At 40.3% G+C, this 21,398-nt stretch overlaps 1 protein-coding gene across 7 annotated transcripts in view; it reads right to left on the reverse strand.

The window, feature by feature from the left end:
• Positions 1 to 280: 280 nt before the first annotated feature.
• Positions 281 to 21,398, reverse strand: part of ADGRL1 (adhesion G protein-coupled receptor L1) — a 617,999-nt gene continuing 596,881 nt past the window's right edge. For 4 of the 7 annotated variants that reach the window (XM_082254817.1, XM_082254816.1, XM_082254821.1 and 1 more), the window contains 6 exons: positions 18,143 to 18,234; positions 16,854 to 17,022; positions 12,756 to 12,963; positions 12,172 to 12,297; positions 9,644 to 9,661; positions 281 to 2,483 (listed from right to left, as the gene is read on the reverse strand). In XM_082254817.1, the coding sequence (XP_082110943.1) occupies positions 1,792 to 2,483; positions 9,644 to 9,661; positions 12,172 to 12,297; positions 12,756 to 12,963; positions 16,854 to 17,022; positions 18,143 to 18,234 (1,305 nt within the window). In that variant the 3' untranslated portion in view covers positions 281 to 1,791. The remainder of the gene's footprint in view (positions 2,484 to 9,643; positions 9,662 to 12,171; positions 12,298 to 12,755; positions 12,964 to 16,853; positions 17,023 to 18,142; positions 18,235 to 21,398) is intronic. The other 3 variants (XM_082254819.1, XM_082254818.1, XM_082254822.1) reach the window with 2 other exon arrangements.

Consider the following 21,398-nt stretch of genomic DNA (forward strand, 5'->3'; position numbering starts at 1 on the left):
CCCTAGAATTCATGGCCTTTATTTAGCAGCAGAGGGCTGGTTAATGGGTATTCGTATTTTAAAAAATCCTATGGGACTATACTGTATATATATATATATCTATATATATATATATCTATATATATCTATATATATATATATATATATATATATATATATATATATATATATATATATAGTATATTTTGTAGATTTATAATATTTAGTTGTGACATCCATTCTGTTCTTTGACCAAGTCATTAATGTATATATACGTATATATGTTTTTTTTTTTTTTTTTATAAAATCTCGATCTTTTTTCTTGTTTTTCTTCAGGCAGGTAGATGACCAAATATATGACGAACCTGTACAATTCTGTATCTCTACATGCAGAAAAATAATAAATACATTAAAAAAACAAAGGTGTTTAGGAACTCAAACAAGGTAGCTGACAACACAAAGGCGGAATCTTTGGGACTGGTGAAGATCATTCATGATTCTGTAGTGGAATGAACAGAATACGGCACAGTGGCGATTTTGGACAGGAAGAGACACTGCTGAAGGCAGACACAAATAAATAAAAAAAAATGCCCCCTACTGACCATTTCAACACCTCTGATATTCATCTGGAGAGGGGTATAGGAATCTCCCCTCATCTCTCCCTTCCCCCCCTTTAGAAGTCCGTTATTTACAGCAGTCGGAAAAGACACTCGCTTCCCCCATTGATAAAGTTCAGATGATCCTCTGTTAACAGAGGTGGGGGATGTTTTGTGCTTAAATAAAGAATATGCAGGGCAGCTGGTCCTTTTCACCCCAGCCTTTATCTTTTAAGTGGTGTTACCACCTTCCTGGCAGCGGTTCCTGTCTCCCTGGTAGCTTCCTCTTCCTTTCTTTTACGCACAAACCATGCTCTTCTGAACCGGGCATAAAAAAAAGTCTGATTTCATCGTTGAGGCAGACAGTGGGGTTTGGGCGTAGAGAGAAGATGGCACCAAGGACTTTGTTAGAAAGACCCAAGGAAAAAGTTCAATGGTGAATGAAAGTGGCTTTTTTCTGGATATATAACTTTCTGAAAACTCCTTTTCAGTTTGCATTTCCTCTATTTTTCTATGGGAATGCAAATCGTAAGCTGTGACATTTCAAAAATACAAAGGTAAATTTCACTATCTTAGGCAATTTATGTCCTCTACCTTCTTATTACTCAGCAAGCCCATGGGTTGTTTGGCACCTCTTACTGAGTGCATGAAATGAATTCCTGACCGTGAATAAATTAACAGTTTCACTGTTTGTATCCTTTGATTGCACCTGGCGTTGCTAACACAGAGGGGACGACTATAGTTACTGTTGGCTATTCACTAGCTCTGCCTGTAACTTTTCATTTTAGTTTACATTGGCTTTGCAGCAATACTGTAAATGTCAGCACCAAACTGGTGGTTGTATCATTGTATCAGTAGCTCTTGTTGGTCTTGTTGGGGCAGATAGTTATGTTGCAGCAGCTTATTTGGCACCCAAACCCCTACCTGTTTGTGCCCCTCACAAGAAATATACATCATTTTCAGATGGATGTTGGCAATCAAGAGGAAGTCCAAACAGACAGAACCCATATAATACCTGCCATCAACACTAGTAGTCCATCGACCAAGGCAGTATTGTGTCCTCACCCCTACTCCACTGAAATAGCCCCTTAGTTAAATACCACTTCCTTCCACCATATGACCCTGCTTTCTTCTGAGATGGAGAGGGAAGGCAGTATCTCTCATTTTCTTTTTGTAGGGGAGTAATGGAGTTGGTGCCAGGGGTGGACGAGTAAGTTCAGAGGCTGGTGATGAGCTGCATCTGCCCGTCACCCTCGGGTACTGACCCTTCTAGACCCAGAAACCCTTGAGGCATCTGGTAGAAGGCTTGCAACTGCCCTCTGGGCACTGAACCCAGCCGGCCAGGGAAGTACATAGCATCTGCCGCTGTAGGCGGGGGGACCCCTTGGTGGCACGGCAACATTTCCCCAGAAGATGGCAGGCCTGGTTCAGGGCTGCTGTCTGGGTAGGGTGAGTCTCTGAGGTTGGTCATGCTTGTGTAAAGAGAGTCGCGGTTGGGTGAGTCACGAGGGGCGGGTTCGGCTTCAGACTCCTCTAGGTCACTCTGGTACAAGATGGACTGAGCTCTCTGTAAGAGAAGGGGTTCTTCTAAAGCTTTATACATGCGTTCCATCTCCAGAGTGGGGACTTCTCCACCTTCTGCAATTGCCCCAGATGTTACCTCCTCATCTCCAGTGTCTGTTGTCCCCTGGTGGGATTTTCCCCTCAGGTTGCTGTGTACCAGCTCAGAAATTATCATCTTTTCAAAGGCTGCAGCATCCGTAATATTACGACGTCCCCCATCTCCCAGTTTGGAAGGGTCAGGTGGGAAGTCTCCAGCTCTAAGGGAATAGCTGTTGTTAAAATTACCATTGAGCGGAAGGGGAGGAAGGGCATCCTTTCCACATGGATCTCGGCTTAAGGTGTGTTCTGTGAAATATAGAATAGGAACAATGAAAATCTTGCAATAATCAACCTCGGCAAATATATCGGTTCTATATTTCCTGATATATTCACTTGCAGGAGCTAAAAACTTACACCTGCATGGTTTATAGGATCCACCGTGTTAAAAAAAGATCTAAATACACACAAAATTACTGATGAAACAATTCACTAGTACAGTTCCTAACAATATTTGTGCTGCTAATATGACCCATTCTGTCAGTGCTGTTGGCATAATTCTAGATTTGTTTAATTTGCATTCATTAGGGTATGAAATTGCACGGTATCACATTCACTATAAAGAAGCACACATTTAGAAAAAAAAAGTAAAGGCTTTATTTAGGCTTTAAACAGTGAATGCAGGGCTGCTTTAACCATTAAAAAATAGGCCAGTTACCCATGCTCACCAGATTGGTGGAGACACACCACCAGACCTCCGAACAGTCCTGGATTATATAGCCATGGGCCGCTATGCTTTGCATAAGTCCAGCAGGACTCTTCCTCACAAACTTTGCCTATACAGTGGCGTTAATAGAGTTTGAGATTAAGGATATCTCTGTGCCAATTACAAAAACAGTCAGAAGGATGTATGCAGAGCAAAGCAGGCTATGTCCCCTGAATCTGGGACCGCTATGGGGCTGGTGGTCATTTTTAGAATTGTTTGTTCACCCATTTTGTAAAACAGCCCTGGCTGGCTGGATTTATTTTCCAAATGATCCTATATGGCCACTTTTGAAATGATCATAAAGAACTGTATGCAGCTGCTGATATATTCTTGCCAACTCCTAATGCTGTTTTTCTGTTTAAAACGGACATGCTCCTTAGGAGTTTAAAAATTAAAACATATGCCAAGGCAATAAGAAAAAAAAAAAAAAAAAACAAGCAATATATCTTTGCAATACATGTACATTTCTTCTCGTTCATTGGTTCTTGCCTTTAAAGAACGTATACGTGCAGTAAATACCTATTGATCAGCTTTAAGCTGTATTGTAAGCTCACACAACACACAGCATTTTGTGGAGTATGTCAGCCCTGTCCAGTGTCTTTCCTAAACTACTAAGCCACTCACATTCTCAGATCTCTACAACATAAAGGCTAATCATTCTGTATCCCAAGATATTAAATAAAAGGTTTTAACAGACTTTTTGAGATAATACAGGAAGTATACACAAGAGATACCACTGATATTCTGCAAAGACAAATGGGTTCTTTTTTTAATAAATACAATTAATGCTTCCAATGGATTATTAAAAAGAACAAAAGGTCACAAATAATAAAAATTCATAGTTATGATTTATAAACACTTTAAAGTAATATTAAACCCTTACATTTTTATTATTTTTGTAAACAGGAGGGCAAAACTTTGAATAATGATTGTTCTTTTTTATTTAAAACGTTCACTTTTATTGTCTTTGGGCTGATTCCCAAACGACTGGCCCCCTGCTTATTTGGGGGTGCTTTCTTCACTTATCTGTGTGCGACTATAGACATACACAGCAACTGGCAAGCCACACTCGGCTTCCTCCTCCAACCAACTTGCCTATGGCTCTGCTGTTCTCAGAATCTGGAGGATCGGGGAACAGTGTGAATGGGTACAGGAGAGTATAGAAGGTATTGTTTTTTTTTTGGTTTTTATACTTTAATGCAGAGAAAGCATTAAAGTAAAGAAAAAAGCCTAGCATTAAGTACCAAGATTACTGCAGATATGTGCAGGTTGTCAATTGCCTCTGTGACTCGTGACTTCACGGACCAACAGGATGATCTGGTAGTAGGGCCAAATCCAAAGTTAGCCATAGACAGCTCGAATTTCAGCAAATTGCTTCTAAATCATCCATAATTCGAGTCATGGGTGGCTCTGCAAGCACCACCTGGCCAAACAAAAGTATATTCAAAAGTTTAATTGAGTTAGCTGGAAAGTTATTGGCCAACCAGTGACTGCATCCTATCAGCTGTGGTTGCTGAATACAATAGCCAGAAGTAGAGATTTCTCCATCCATGCTGTTTAGATGGGGGAATCGAATGATTCTGGCTAGCTGTGCTTCTATTTACAGGAAGAGTTGAGGTCTGCATTTAACTCTACCTGTCAAATAGCTAGATATAGTGATGTTTTTTACATATGTTTTTTTCTGAAGGGGAGCTCTGCTTACACATCTTTGCTCATATTTTCTATTTGAATTGGCCAGCTATGTTTAAATGATAACTAAAGTAAAAGTACAGTTATTTTTATAAAGTAAAGGAGACTTTCTTTTAAGATTAACTGATTTGTTGTTTTGAACTTTTTTTTTTTTTTGCTGTGCATTATTAAACTTGCATTCTTTATTATAAAAATATTTCCCCTTTTATTTTAATGTAATATTAGTAAAAGTATGCCTGTTCATTGAAGTACATGTTGACAAATAGAGGAAGTGAGCATTGGTCCAGTGGTGGCAAGTGAGTAAATGCGTGTTGGTGATGAGTGAAGAAATAGGTGTGGTCCAGTAAAAGGCAAAAAGAAGGAAGTGCATGTCGGTACAAAAGGGGTGAATGTGGAAGTGCGTGTGGGGAGAGTTTGTGTCAGTGCAGAGCTGCTGAGTGAGCAAACAGGATGAATACTGAATTGCCTAAATACTGAAAAACTTAAAAAATTACTACTGGTCTGCAATCTGGGGTAATGTAGTTTATAGTACAGCGTACAAATATTTTTGGCAAATTGCTTACCATTACATTAGCATTGAGGAAGTGTTTGAGTGTAGCGGGAGTCAGCAAAGTAGTGCATTGGTGATGTGCTGGTCAGTGGAGTAGTCCATCCATGTAGAAGTAATCAGTGAAATAATGCATTTGTGTAATGGTGGTCAGTGGAGTAGTGCATTGGTGTAGTGGTAGTGGAATAATGCTTTGGTGTAATGGCGGTCAGTGGAGTAGTGCATTGCTGTAGTGGTAGTTGGTGGAATAATGCATTGGTGTAGTGGTGGTCAGTGGAGTAGTGCATTGCTGTAGTGGTAGTGGAATAATGCTTTGGTGTAGTGGTGGTCAGTGGAGTAGTTCATTAGTGTAGTGGCGGTCAGTGGAGTAGTGCATTGCTGTAGTGGTAGTCAGTGGAATAATGCATTGGTGTAGTGGTGGTCAGTGGAGTAGCTCATTAGTGTAGTGGTGGTCAGTGGAGTAGTTCATAAGTGTAGTGGTGGTCAGTGGAGTAGTGCATTGGTGTGGTGGTAGTGGAATAATGCTTTGGTGCAGTGGTGGTCAGTGGAGTAGTTCATTAGTGTAGTGGCGGTCAGTGGAGGAGTGCATTGCTGTAGTGGTAGTCAGTGGAATAATGCATTGGTGTAGTGGTGGTCAGTGGAGTAGTTCATTGCTGTAGTGGTAGTCGGTGGAATAATGCATTGGTGTAGTGGTGGTCAGTGGAGTAGTTCATTGCTGTAGTGGTAGTCGGTGGAATAATGCATTGGTGTAGTGGTGGTCAGTGGAGTAGTTCATTGCTGTAGTGGTAGTCGGTGGAATAATGCATTGGTGTAGTGGTAGTCAGTGGAGTAGCTCAACAGTTTGTTGTTTACCGGGCGCCCGAGTTCGGCACATCGCAGATCTGGCAGACAGATTGATGTGGGGGGCTGGGGATGACCCAGCGGTCATGGTGCATGTGGGCACTAATGACAAAGTTAAAGGTAGGTGGAGGATCCTTAAGAACGATTTCAGGGACTTAGGTAATAGATTGAGGAAAAGGACCTCCAAGGTGGTTTTCTCTGAAATACTGCCTGTACCTCGAGCCACACAGGAGAGGCAGAAGGAGATTAGGGAACTTAACAAGTGGCTGAGGAATTGGTGTAGGAAGGAGGGGTTTGGGTTCCTGGAGAACTGGGCTGACTTCTCAGTCGGCTACCAGCTCTTTAGTAAGGATGGGCTGCACCTTAATGGGGACGGTACAGCTCTTTTGGGGAGAAAGATGGCCACCAAGTTGGAGGGGCTTTTAAACTAGGAGACGGGGGGGAGGGCTCAGAAGTAGAGTCAGTCAGGAGGGAGCAGAGGACAGAAGGCAGCTGTAGTGTCAGCAGCGACAGTAGGTCCACAATGTCAATTGGCAGGTCTGTGCGGGAAAATCTCAGACCAAACAGGAATAAACATAACCGCCAATTGCGCTTAACTTCCGTAAAACTAAGAGGGGTATATGCTAATGCCAGGAGCCTAGCTAATAAAATGGATGAGTTGGAAATGTTAGTACATGAGGAGGACATAGACCTTGTGGGAATAACGGAGACTTGGTTCGACCCCTCACATGACTGGCTGGCCAATATCCAAGGGTATTCGGTGTACCGGAAGGACAGGGTAGGAAAAAGAGGGGGAGGGGTATGTCTCTATGTCAAGAACAATATAAAGGTGATAGAAAGGAGTGACATTACGGATGGGATGAGCATGGATTTAGAATCTGTGTGGGTTGAACTCCATAGGGAAGGAGAAAAGGGGAAAGTAATTGTGGGGGTTTGCTATAGGCCACCTAACCAAGGGGAGGAGGTAGAGCTGGAATTTTTAGCACTAATGGGTAAAGTGGCAAAATTGGGATCAGTCATCGTATTGGGGGACTTCAATTATCCCGACATTGACTGGGAAGAGGGGACTGCACACTCACAGAAGGCCCGTCTATTCACGGAAACCTTACAGGATAATTACATGTCACAGTTGGTGGATTCCCCTACCAGAGAAAACGCAGTCCTGGATCTATTGCTCACTAATGACCCAGACATAATCTCGGAGGTAGGAGTCCAGGACAACCTGGGCTCTAGCGATCACAGGATGATCACATTTAGTGTAAATAACAATATAACAAGGCAAGTGGGGAACATAAGAACCCTAAACTTCAGAAGGGCAAACTTTCCAAAATTATACTCCTTGATGGAAAGGGTAAACTGGGACCAAACCCTGGGATCCCTGACCACAGAGGAAAAATGGGAATGCTTTAGGAACATATTAGGCAAAGGCATCTTGCAGTGCATTCCTATGGGAAATAAATTTAGAAGAGACAAAGCCAAACCTGGCTGGCTAAACTGTAGCGTCAAAAAACTTATTAGGGGGAAAAAATTGGCCTTCAAGAAGTATAAATCAGAGGGCACAGTATCGGCTTTCGAGCAATACAAGGAGGCAAATAAGAAAAGTAAACAAGAAATCAAGATGGCTAAAATCAACTTTGAGAGACAAATAGCAGAGGATAGTAAAAAAAAAACCCAAAGAAATTCTTTAAATATATCAACAGCAAAAAAACTAAGGCAGAGCATATTGCACACATAATTAACAATGATGGGGGGATGGTTACAGAGGACACTGAAAAAGCAACCGTGCTGAATGCTTTTTTCTCGTCAGTCTTTACACAGGAAAAGGAGGGGTACACTGACCATTATTGTATGGTTAGTAGTAATACACAGGACTTGCCACTATGGCTAACAGAGGGGGAAATCAGGGAAAGGCTGGATAAACTTAACACAAACAAATCACCAGGACCGGATGGCGTACATCCGAGAGTACTCAAGGAACTCAGTAAAGTTATATCGAGACCACTGTTCCTGTTCTTTGCTGACAGTATTAGGACAGGAGATGTACCAGGGGATTGGAAGAAAGCTAACGTGATTCCAATATTCAAAAAGGGCCAGAGGCTTATCCCGGGAAATTATAGGCCTGTCAGTTTGACATCAGTAGTATGTAAACTTCTGGAGGGGATGATAAGGGACTATATCGTAGAGTTTGCTAAAGGGTTTACAAATGGGCGTTCTTGTCAAACCAATCTCCTAACATTCTACGAGGAGGTGAGCTGTGAGCTAGATAGGGGGAGACCAGTGGATGTGGTGTACTTGGATTTCGCTAAGGCGTTTGATACAGTTCCCCACAAGCGCTTAATTTATAAAATAAGGTCTGCAGGTATCGATAGCAGGGTTTGCTCTTGGATACGGAACTGGCTAAAAAGGCGTGTCCAAAGGGTAGTAATAAACAGCGCATACTCAGACTGGTCTGAGGTGGTAAGCGGGGTCCCCCAAGGCTCAGTCTTGGGACCAACCTTGTTCAATTTATTCATAAACAACATTGAGGTCGGGATCAGTAGTTCGATATCAGTTTTTGCAGATGACACAAAATTGGGAAGGGCAATAACTTCACAACATGAAGCAGATATCCTACAGAATGACCTGGACAAAATAACGGAGTGGGCAACGACATGGCAAATGAGGTTTAACGTGGAGAAGTGTAAGGTTTTGCACTTGGGGACTAAAAACATAAAAACACAATACACGTTAGGAGGGGAGCCCTTGGGGGAATCAAAAATGGAGAAGGATCTGGGAGTCTTGGTTGATGATAGATTAGGAAACAGCATGCAATGTCAAGCGGCAGCTGCCAAAGCCAGCAGAACATTAGCATGCATAAAGAAAGGGATGCATTCCAGAGATAAGACTATAATCCTTCCACTTTATAAAACTCTGGTCCGACCGCATCTGGAGTATTCCGTCCAGTTCTGGTCCCCAGTCCTCAGGAGGGATGTGTTGGAGCTGGAGAGAGTCCAGAGAAGGGCAACTAAACTAATTAGGGGATTGGAGGACCTTGACTATGAAGAGCGTCTACAATCGCTCGATTTATTCTCCCTGGAGAAGAGACGTCTGAGGGGGGACATGATAGCAATTTATAAATATCTTAATGGGTATCCCAGCTTAGAAAAAAAGCTGTTCATTCGAAGGGATTGCATGAGGACTCGAGGGCATACAATGCGATTAGAGGAGAAGCGTTTTAACCTCAGGCAACGCGGGGGGTTCTTTACTGTTAGGGCAACAAGATTGTGGAATTCTCTACCACAAGAGGTGGTTTCTGCGGGTAGTATGGTGGCTTTCAAAAGACTCTTAGACTTACATCTCAAGGATCAGAACATTCAGGGGTATGAGAGATGATTACAGCCACACACACCTACACAGGTTGAACTAGATGGACTATTGTCTTTATTCAACCTCACCTACTATGTAACTATGTAACTATATGTGTAGTGGTGGTCAGTGGAGTAGTTCATAAGTGTAGTGGTGGTCAGTGGAGTAGTGCATTGGTGTGGTGACACCCTATGGCTCCTGTCTGGAGCACAAGTGCTAATTGCATTTGTTATAAACTATTAGCAGTAGCAGAATATTAGGAAGGTTAAATGAGGCACTTACTGGGATCTCTGAATGTTCCTGTATTCCCACCACAGAAGAACCGAGAAAGTCAGGTAAGAAAGACAGACAGAGATACATCGTTAGTTTGAAGGTACAGAGATATAATGATGTAGAAAAGAAAAGAGGAAACTATATGTCAAAATGTGACGAGGGGTAAGAGAAACATAAATAATATATGTTATGCTGGCCATACACTATACGAAAAATCGTTCAAACTCATTTTAGAAAAAAAGAACACTTGGCTGTGAGAGCAGACAATCGTGCCATCTATGTAATGACTGAATTTTGATCAATAAATCGTTCAATGGGCATAAATGAATCCGTTTTCTTTCATTTTGTCACATATGCCTAGTGCAAACAGCTTGGCGAGAAACACAATAACCTTTCAATTGATCGTTTGTTTGGCAGAATTTTCCAAACTGTTCCTTTGATTTTTCAGCTCTGAAAAGTTAAAAAAACGATTTTCTATTTGTGCCCATTAACTGAATGAAAAACGAACGAACGAATGGACCAAATGACGAATGATTTTTAGGCTAGTGTATGGTCAGCATTAGTGAAGGAAAAGAAGGAAGATGGTGCTGGCAACATGATAGGAGACAATTAAAGCTGAGCTCATTATATTGCTATTGTACTTGCATTTTAATGCAACCAATATTTTGGCTCTAAACATACTGCTCTACATAACTTTTGAACTACAGGGTGAAAGATAGGGCTCTGTTGATAGTACACAAGGTATCAAACATTGTTCTCTAAGAATATTATGACTAAATATTAATATACTGGCCACCACATATGGTCCTTTAGATCTGCAGGATAAATTGTGTACATCTGTATTATGAATGAACATCAGATATGGCTGTAGCTCAATCTTGCAATTTTGGATTGGGAATCAACTGCATAACTTTTTTCTATACTAAATTCTGTGACCACAACAGACAGCCCCTGGTTGAGGAATCTATGAGAAACCTGATCATCTAAAAAAATAATTTTCTGGATGATCACTGTTGTTCCCCAAGGTAAAGCTGGCAACAGGTGTGTCTTCCTGGTGCATAATTAGGCAGACTCCACAGGAACTATTGTGAATGCTCATGCCTCAATTGCTCCACAGATTGATTGTATGGTTGTTAAATTTATTTCCACAAGCTCACATCTATGGCTAGGCTGAAAATTGGCTCTGCAGGAGAAATGACATACGCTATATGGCCATAAGTATTTTTAGGTTTTTCTTGTGAAGGGTACTGTTGAAGCTACAGCTTACAAATTCATTAAATACATCTGTGCACTTCCAATCAGGTGGAAAGTGTTTGGTGAAGGCCTTTGTTGCTGTATGATTGTGCTTCAGTGCACAATTTCAGGTCCATAATGACAAGGTTTGACGGATTTGGTGGTGAGGACCTTGAGTGACCTTGAGAGTCCTGACCTCAACCCTACTCAACACCTTTGGAATGAAGTGCAGACAGCAAGCCATGTCCTCTTGTCCAACGTTAGTACCTGACCTATTGTGGCTGAATGAGTACAAATTCCAAAAGATACACTCTAAAACAGGGGTCTTCAAACTATGGCCCTCCAGCTGTTCAGGAACTACAATTCCCATCATGCCTAGTCATGTCTGTGAATGTCAGGGTTTTACAGTGCCCCATGGGATGTGTAGTTCTGCAACAGCTGGAGGGCCGTAGTTTGAGGATCCCTGCTCTAAAATCTTGTCCCTCCAGAAGAGTGGAGTCTGTTATAGCCCCTTTAGGAATAAGGTGGAGGAGACAACTCCATATAAATGCCCATTGTTAGATTGTGACATCCAACAAGCTCAAATAGGTGTGATGAACAAGTATCCACAAACTTATGGCTATATAGTGCACACATGTTTGGTAAAATGATATGACTTTGCAGAATGAATTAATGGTTTCTGCATATTACACTGGGTATCAAATATGGCTTTGCTGCTGAGTTAATGGAAAACTCTAATTTGATTGAAATAGACATAAACAACTTTATTGAAAAAGTGGGCTGATTTCATTTTTGAAGTAGGGCGTAATCAAAATGGGCTATTAAAATTTACAAAAAAATTAGCAATTCTTATAAGCAATTCAGTTTTAGTTTTGGTAGAATTTGTTTGTACAATGGCCACTGAGAACCTTGATTCTAAGTTAGGGTAAACTTTTGTTCATCTTAACTCCTAAAATGACGGGACATCTGTAAAGAAGGCACTTAAGGCATCTGCATGTATGGTCACATGCCTTTTAGAGAACCTCAGGATCTCCAATACCCAGAGAAAGAAAATTAAGAGCTACAATTGCTATTGCATATTAAAGCTTCATGGGTTTGGGGAATCTTGGGATGTTCTAGGAGGTATATAACTATACATTTTCTGCATTTAGGTCAACCTACATTTTAGGAGATTCACTTATACACAGGTAAGTATTAGCCTCTATAGAAATCCATGTTGGCTTTTATACACATATTACTTTGTTTTATATATAAATATATATATATATATTTCTCTCCAATATATAACAATATATATGTCTCACCAGTGGTGTTGTATCCAGGGGAGGATGGACTAAAGCCCACAGACTCTGTGATAAGTGTGTTATACGGGCTGGTGCCTACACGGCTTTGCAGCACAGGATTCGTCAGTAAGTGGTTACCCATTGTGCCTTGGAGGACAGTAAACAAGAGTCAGGTTGTCTATTAAGAGTCAGGCCCTGTTTTTAATTGAAATTCAAAGCATATCTTCAAATACAATCACCAAGTTCAACTTTCTGACAAATTGAATATTGCAAGTCAGGGCAGTGAATCCATCAGATATACAGATTAATATTTACTATGAATTTTTTACCTTTACACAATTTCTTGGTATGCACAGTGTTTTCTAGGAAATGTTCTAATATTATATAGGTTAGTGTAGACACAGCTGTATTTGTAGAAGGTAACTTTTCCTATAGTCAGAACGAAAAAGGTGAGGTTTCCAATGGAGCACCTAGGATGCTAAAGAGTATGATCAATTGATAAATTCACTGCCCTGCCTCACAAAACATCAATGTGTCAGATAAAAAAAGTTGTGCCCTAAATTCTTCAACTGAATATGTCTTTGACTTTGAGTGGTTGTACACACCTCTGTTTAGAGTCGGGGTGCTATTTAGGTCTCCAGCAATAAAGGAGGATTCTGTCTGTTTTCTGACAGTGTCATTCCACATCCGGCGAATACGGCTCTGGGTGTAGTATCGACTGTTGACTGTCGATTTCAAGGTTCCGTGTTCTGCTCCTGGACCCCTCACACAACAGTATGAATGTCTCAGACATTTGCTGTATTCCTTATGTACCTGTGGAGACAGGGCACAATGAAGGCTGTTTAAACTGTAGTTGTAATCCTTCTGACCAGAGCAGCCATTTTGAATTCAAACCCTACTCACTCACTGACCTGTGCCCTGACACTTCCACCTGCAACATCAAGACAGTAAATAAAAACAACCACACCCCTCTCAACCACTTCCACATTTCACAACATTACATGTTTTTGCTACAAGGGGCAACTTCAAAATGTCACCTCCACCAAAGCACAAGTTATATCACCTATGCTTTACCTCACCCCATTTTTGCTAGCATGGGCATTGGGGAAGAGTGAAAAAGCACCTACCCCTTACTTGCCAAATGTACCCAATTTGTTACAGGAATTTCGATTTTGCCGATTTAGTGTAAGTTCACACTATGGCGACACGACTTCGGGGCGACTTAATGAAGTCGCCGTGCATCGCGACTTCCACTGACTTCACATAATGGAAGTCAATGCAAGTCGCTCCGACTTCGGCCAAAAGTAGTGCAGGAACCTTTTTCTAAGTCGGAGCGACTTGAGTCGCTCCTATTAGAACGGTTCCAATTGCACAGAATGGAGCACGACTTGTCAGGCGACCAAGTCGCCTGACAAGTCGGAAGAGTGTGAACTGGCACTTAGAGAAGGCTAAGAGCAGGAACCTTTCTGAGTTAAGAATACATACTTTAATAAAATGTTTTTTTTTCTACACCAGAGTTTAGTGTCACTTTAGGTGTCAGTGTGCATGAAATTCTTAAGAGGACCTATTTCATGTGTACGTTAACATGTGCTAGGTCATTTGGAATTTTCGTTGTGCCACCATCCATCTTTTTGGAATTACTGAACATCAGTAATGAGCTGGAGCAAGTATAAGCCAACCTGGAGCGATACTCTGTTTTATTTAAACTACTGTAAATGTGTGTATTTATTCAAGTAATATTTAGATGGTAGTTAACAAAAACGAGATCTTTGCTTACCTGTACTGTCACTATCTCTAGCTTATCATGAATAAATTTAGGCTAAATATCAGTTCATTCACAGACTGACTTCATCCTCTCTCTGAGTTTGAGGGGCTTTAAAGATTGATAACATTTATGGTAAGAATATATATTCAAGCGTCATTGGTTACTGAGGACTCCTACACATCCAACTTTTATCTGTTTTATGCTTCATTTTTCTGTAGTTTTGTAAGAATTGAAGATTGATTGCAATAAAAGTGGACAAAAGGACACACTAAGATTCTCCCCTTACAGCTAAACACATTTTTATATTTAATTTGAAGACCCTGGGTGAAAAAAATGGGTAGAAGAATCCACCGCTCCTCCACTCTTTTCTATGCTTTAAGGCCTCATTTACACAAGTGTTGATAAAGAACACCTTGTCGAGTGCTTTTTAAACGCTAGAAGCATCAGTATACATTTCAAAACTGTGACCTCCGAAGCTTTGCTCATGATTCTAAGCAGCCTTAAACCCAGCATATAATGCTTTGCAAGCACTTGTTAAAACCTACATAGGTGCATAATGAGTATTTAAAATCACATTCTACTGGAACTGCATTTGTCACGTTTTGGTAACTGACAACACCCAATAAACCATGGAAGCAATGCTTTTTTACATTACCAAATACAAATGCCCTCCATATACCCTGCTAACTAATTGGACACAGTAATCAAAATTGGGAAGAGTTTGGTGAGCATCCCTTAAGCTAGAAAAGCCCTCGTCAAACACCTTTTTCTGATGCCTTTGTAAACTAGGTCTTATACAACAACCCCTTAATACACTATACTTTTTGAGAAATTATGGAAGGTTTTGGAAAAAAACAAAAACAAATCTGGTTGAGGTCTATTCAGTAACATGAGGGTAGCCCTACCTCATCATGTGAAAACAAAAAAATCCATTAATTGTTCACACATTTAAAGTATAGCTGATGAGCTACAGTGGTGCTTACAGAGGAGGATAGTTAAGAGCAACTTTTCTCAACTAGGGATCCTCCTGAAGATGCTGGGGGTTCCTTGATCATAGGAAGGCTGATAATTAAATTCCTCTGACTACCAATTTAATGGATCAATCTTAAGCCCCATACACATGCACCGATTGTTGGCCGACCGATCGGCCGTCTTTTGTCCAGTGTTGTTGTGTTGGTTGAAATGTGCTCTAGACTGCACACGAATTTTGTCGGCCAACAACAACCAACTGCAGAAGTGATGTCATGTTCTGGTCTACTTTTCGTGTGTTTTTTCTTCTCTGAGCATGCCCAGTCTTGGTCATCTGAATTTTGTCAGCCAAAATCTCTACTGACTGATGAACAATCGGCCGTTCTGGTGACGGCCAACAAAAATTTTATAGCATACACACCAGATTTTGTTCGGCCGAAAAGTCGCAGTCGGTTGTCGGCATCATACTAACAAGCCGAGAATCGGCCGATCGGACGTTGGCTGAAAATTTATGGCCAACAATCGGTGCGTGTGTACGGGGCTTTACACTGATCACTAATGTTGGATGACGTTAACATTTTTACTGTCTGTATTTCCTTTCATCAACCCATATTAACTGCATTTCAAGATTATATTTGAAAATAATCTTGTGGTATCCTGCTGGTGGTGTTCAAAAAATATCCGTCCTGGGTGTCAAATACTTTAGAAACATCACATTCTTTATTTTCCTATTTAAAACGTTCTACAACTTACTGATTATGCATATGTACCATAAACTGTGGATATAACCATTTTTAGCAGGGGTTCTTGGAAAACAGGAAATTATTTTAAGGATTCCTCCATGACGAAAAGGTTGAGAAAGGCTGGTATAGAGTATAGGCACACTGCATTACCAGATATTATAAGCAGGTGGCACACTAGGTGAAGTCTAAATTAATACCTTTAAGTCTCACTACAACCTAAGTTTCATGGACATTTTCTTTAACCAGGAGGTGTACATAAACACAAGATCAGCAAAAGATGTGCTCACACTGCGAAGCACGCCTAAAAAAACTGATTAAAATATTATTACAATTATGTGTTTGGAAATCATTTAGAATGTAAACCACTGCAGACTCAGTAAAGCATTGCTTGATAGCTATTGCACTGTTTTTTTTTTTTCTTTATGGCAGGAAAGATTTTAGATTAGTCGTATTACAGTAAAAATGAAAAGCAAATATTAGCACGCAAAGGTTAAATGATGTTGCAATTAGCACGAGAATATTTATTAGATTTGATATTAGCTCCGTTTTCCCATAATGTGATATGGGCAGCCTACTGTTTTGTGGGAGAAGCGGATAGATTCCAAATCTAATTTACATACGTAGAATAATAAGTTAATGTACTGTAGAAAATATGCTTTTTTTCAGCTTGAGACCATGTTCTTACATTTAAAAAAAAAAAAAAAAACATTTTATGTGTAATTATAGGGGAAATGAGAAAAATGGGGCCGGGTAACGAAGAGACAATTTACAGTGACTGACAGGCCTTCTGCGGGGAGTCATAGAGAAACACTGGCACTAGCACAATGTTCTTGATGTATTAGAGACAGACAGAAAGCACCAGATATTTAATCATGAAAGGTGCCATTCTGAAACAAAGTTTTGTATAATAATGTGTATCGTGACTTAAATATACATCAGATTTTGCCTGGTATTGTCTTTGTGGTGGAGTCAGGAATGTTCAATTCCTGTGTAGCAATGCATACTGGGGTTGAGCACTGCTGTGTCAAGCTCTGACAAGATGTTGCTTTGTGTTGAGAAGCTCTACAGGAGATGATGAAGTGCATAGAGGTCAATGATTTCCCTGTGTAGGTGTTCTCTAGATTTCAACAGAGCATAATTGCAGTGGTGTAGCCTTCCGCTAGGCCTCTGTTATTTGTGAGACTCGCGGCATGACACGCTACCAAATCTACGGGTTGCATGCTAACCTTCTTCTGGAGAGCACAGTGGAAGATGAAGATGAAGAGGCCCTGCAAGGCATTGAAGGTCGTAAAGAGATACGCCAGGACCAAAGACTCTTTATTGATAAACAGGAGGCCAAAAGCCCAGGTGAGACCGAGGAGGAAGAGGAGGGTAACTGCCCCTAAGGCCCATGACCTGAAATGGGAACAAATAAATTCATCATTAAACATCAGAAAACTTACACTTACATTTTTTTTTTTTTTTTGACTATAAACGTTTATTAATATTGAATATAGAAAATTATACAACGTCATTTTCACAGTGAACTTTAAAAGTACAGTGTAAGAATTATACAATATATAACAATGGAAATTGCACATGTAAACTACCAGAGTATAATCTTTCATTTCTTATTTTATCTTCTTGAGAGGTGATCTTTACTTATCTGGAGTTTAAACTCAAATAGGAGTCTTACCTAATCATGTATGCGTAACCGGACAACCGGAGTGAAATCTAACATGACAAACATGGATATGTGGGGGGTAAAAAATTGAACTATTCTATTGGACACCCTCTAGAGGGGGCGTCCATATTGTCTACTACTTGGGAATGATTTATTTGTTCTTTGAGGTGCTTGATGGGATCCATCTAGTTTTACTCCACATACGGGAATCTAATAATGGTTTTTGCTTAGGTTATCTGGGCACACTTTTACAGGAACCAAGGGGTCCATTTCTGGTCGTATATTTTTTTAGTATATGTTATAGTGTGATGATATCCTTCCGTATATCTGATGTCCTCAATTCTGTGAGTGACCAGTGGGAATGGTACATGTGGTTCTTTCCACTGCCTAGTAATTGCCCATAGCATTGCTACGCAAATTGTATGAGTTAAACGGGTCAGTTGTATGGAGAGATCTGGTATGCCTTTGAACAATAAACAATGTGTTATTGATAGAGTGAGATTCTTTCCTGTAACCTTCTCAATTAGGCCCAAGACCTCAACACCTACACTTACATTTTAAGGTAGAACACAGTACCTGAAGAGCCCAAGAACATAATTCATCCCTCAAGTTAAAAAAAAAAAAAAACAGAAAATTTATGGCCATTTTAATTTAATTTCCTTAGTTTGCCATACTCAAGAAAAAAAATCAGTGGACTTTACTAATCAGCAATACATCTGAAAGTTTTGCAATTTAGTTAAAAGTCAAGAATATGACAGATGCAGGGTATGCTATAGCAAATCATAGAGTAAATAACTGTCCTTATATACTGTATGTGATGATGGGGATTAGGGTGTTACTGGAAATCCTTACTTGATGTTCTCCAAGCGGCTGGAGTCTGGCTTCAGAACAGAGGAGGAGCGAAGCATCTTATGGAGAGTGACTAGGAGGATAAGTAGGTTCACCTAGAAATACAGATAAGGAAAGAAAAAAGAATATGTATTAGGGGGTTTCAAAATCGATTGGATACCCAAGACATTGTTCTGTACTCCATCACATCATCTTTGGATGATTCTTGTATCACTATTCTTCTGCAATTTGCTCAATTCACCTTATTTTGTTTCTGTGTTTTATTATCTTGTTTTACTTTAATATTTAATCATCAATGGGTTTTTTAATGCAGTAAAGTTCTTATTTTATACCTTATACCTTTAAAAAAGGTATTTTGACTGTAAAAGTCAGTTTAGGCTGGAGATAACTGTAAGGCATCTACTGTATCAGGGGTGTAAAAAGATAAGTCTGGGATGATAATAAAATAATACTTTATCAATATTGGCAACAACTCTGCTTTTGTTTCCATTTTCTGTTTTCCAGTTTTGTGTACAGTAAACCCCCGCTCCATCACGGTTCAGTTTTCGCGGTCCCGGTATATTGCGTTTTTTTCTGTAATGTTATTTTACTATATAAATCATTAAAAATTAAATATTTTTGTGTTTTTCATAGATCTTGCTATGTCTCTCAGTATCTTTTATGTGTTTAAATGAGTTTCTATTGTTTTAAAAGTGTGTTTAAAGACCTTAAAATGCTTTTAAAAGTACATTAAAAAGTAAAAAAAAAACATGCCTACAGTGTATTTTAATAGGGTTTTTCTGTTTCGCAGACTTTCACTTTTCGCGGCTGGGTCCGGAACGTAACCCCCGCAATGGAGGGGGGTTTACTGTAAATAGACTCCTAAGCCCCGGTTTCCTGTCTAGTAGAAGGGGGCTGCTGAACAGTAAGACCGAACAAAGCATATCCCTCTATAGTGTTTACTTTACTCAATTAGGAGCACTAAGTGCCATTTCCGTCTGCTGCTTTGTCCCTCTGCTATCGCTCCTGACAAGTTTTCCTGACACCAAGAGATAAAAGGTGACATGTGAGGAGCTCCAGCTGATAGACCGCCTCAGCTCTGTTCCCGTGTGCTGTGTGAAGGAGGGTGTGTCTCTTCCCTCCAATCATCTCTCAGAACTCTCCACACTGAGCTCTGCAGGGTGTAACGTTAGCTCTCCATCCCCTTTTTATGACAGCTCAGACAAGCTTTAGAAAATTCTGCACTTTGAACAGGTGTAGAGATGGAAACAATGCAGATAAACAGGTACAACCTATTTAGAAGGATTTTTTATTCTCTGTGTATCAGCTGAGAATAGCCACTTCACTGGGAATATGTAAGGGTTTACAACCTCTTTAACCTATGGACACGCTGGACCAAGTCTCTGAACTATAAGTTTATAATTCCCTAACCCTAAACAGCAGTCTTCTGCTCTTCCTGACAATATATAAGTATTTTGATTGTGTGTTTAGCTCTTTGTATAGAGTTCTTTGTTAAACATTTTTAGGTGAGAAACGTATCAAAGGATGTGTTTGTTAGACTTGGGGTCTTTGTTAGACTTGGGGTCTTTGTCCTTAAACTGCATACTATAGAATGTGAATGCATTTTTTTGTTATGCAGAGGAATTTGTGTAGCTAACATTAAACAACAAGGCATTTTGTGGGTTAGTCTGTTTACTAGGGATTGGTTTATGAAAGGATCACATTGATAAGTTGTATTTTGAATTATTCTCATAATTGCATGAAGCTGGCTATAGACGGTTCGAATCTCGGCCAGCTCAGCAGGGACGGGCTGAGATTCAAGCCATGTATGGGCAGACTGATTGTATCCAAGTTGATCGATTGATCAACTTGGGTACAAACAGCATGTTGGATTTTTTATGAGATTTGTCATGAGATAATTTCCAGTAGCTACAGCGGCTAGCGATAATCACTGTGTATTCCTCCAACCTGGGACAGCTCCCCGCCAGGAGAACAAAATTGCTCCGTAAGAAGCATTCACCATCAACACTGACAGTGTTGATGGGGGGGGGGGGGGAACAATGGATTTTTTTCACGGGTTGCAGGAAACAAAGTCTCATCATTTATGGATTTATGGCCGGTTTAACTTATCCAATATTCAGATTAGGGACATAACAACTCTGCGTAAGTTTTAAGTATGCTTCTAGTGCTGCTTGCATCTAATACAGTATAGAACTGTAGGAGATTATCCCAGAAGTGCATATGGTATTTTACAGGAGCTGCCAGTACTGGGCCAAAGAGAAGATTTTAGCATAAAAGGATGAACATCTGCATTAGGCACCATTAAGTCCCAAATACCATAGGTGTCTACTGTATAGTGCTAGTTTTGTCCATTTATGTGTTCATTGTAAACAAAATCATATAACTCCATTCCTCCAGAAACACAATATTTGTGATTTGTGTGCACTTGGATAAGTATCCAGGGGCTTGGATCAGCTATTAGCAAAAAGATCCCTTAATCATTAAAAGCGTGCTTATACATTACTCTCTTTATTATGACTGAATAGTATGTCGATCTGTGAGATCATTTGTACCCAATAGAGCATCTGGTAGGGCAGCTTAAGGGTCAGCTTGATGACAGCCAGTAATATTTGCAAAAATTCCATCACTGCGGGAAATTTGCTGGTAATTTCCTTAGAACATGGTGTCAGTGTTTTACCCAAGAATTGGTTCTACTAAAGGAGAAATTCTTGACTGTTCAAAATCTTGCAACTCATGAAAATGAATGTGATACACTGGGTTGGTCACCCACAGTCACTCATTGGTGTCATACCCTACCCTATGAAAGATTGAAAGTGTATTGAACACTCTTATGCAGTCTTTCTCAACCTTTGTAACGTCCAGGAACCCTTGAAATAATGTTTTGGCCTCAGGGAATCCCTGCTAATAATTACTTTATCTACAGTTCACAGTACATGAACTATGATGGTCAATGGGAAGAATGCTCCCTTCATTTGTGGTCTTCATTTGTGGTCATTAAGAATTCTCCCTACAGATAGCTGAAAAAAAAAAAAATCATTGGTTTTAGCGGTTACCTATCTTAGGACCCTTTCACATGGGTGTGCCGATCAGGTCCGTCTGTCAGTTTTTTATGTGGACCCAATTGGACTATCCATTGTTCCCTATGGACATGACATGTGTCCGTTGACATCTGCCGACATCCACTCCCATCCTATCCGCTAAAAACAGATGGATGGGGGATCCGTTCCTTAACCGTCTAGCGCAGGGGTGGGGAACCTAC

The sequence above is a fragment of the Pelophylax lessonae genome (genome assembly GCF_965119305.1).
Source record: "Pelophylax lessonae genome assembly, chromosome: 4".
Classification (NCBI taxonomy): Eukaryota; Metazoa; Chordata; class Amphibia; order Anura; family Ranidae; genus Pelophylax; species Pelophylax lessonae.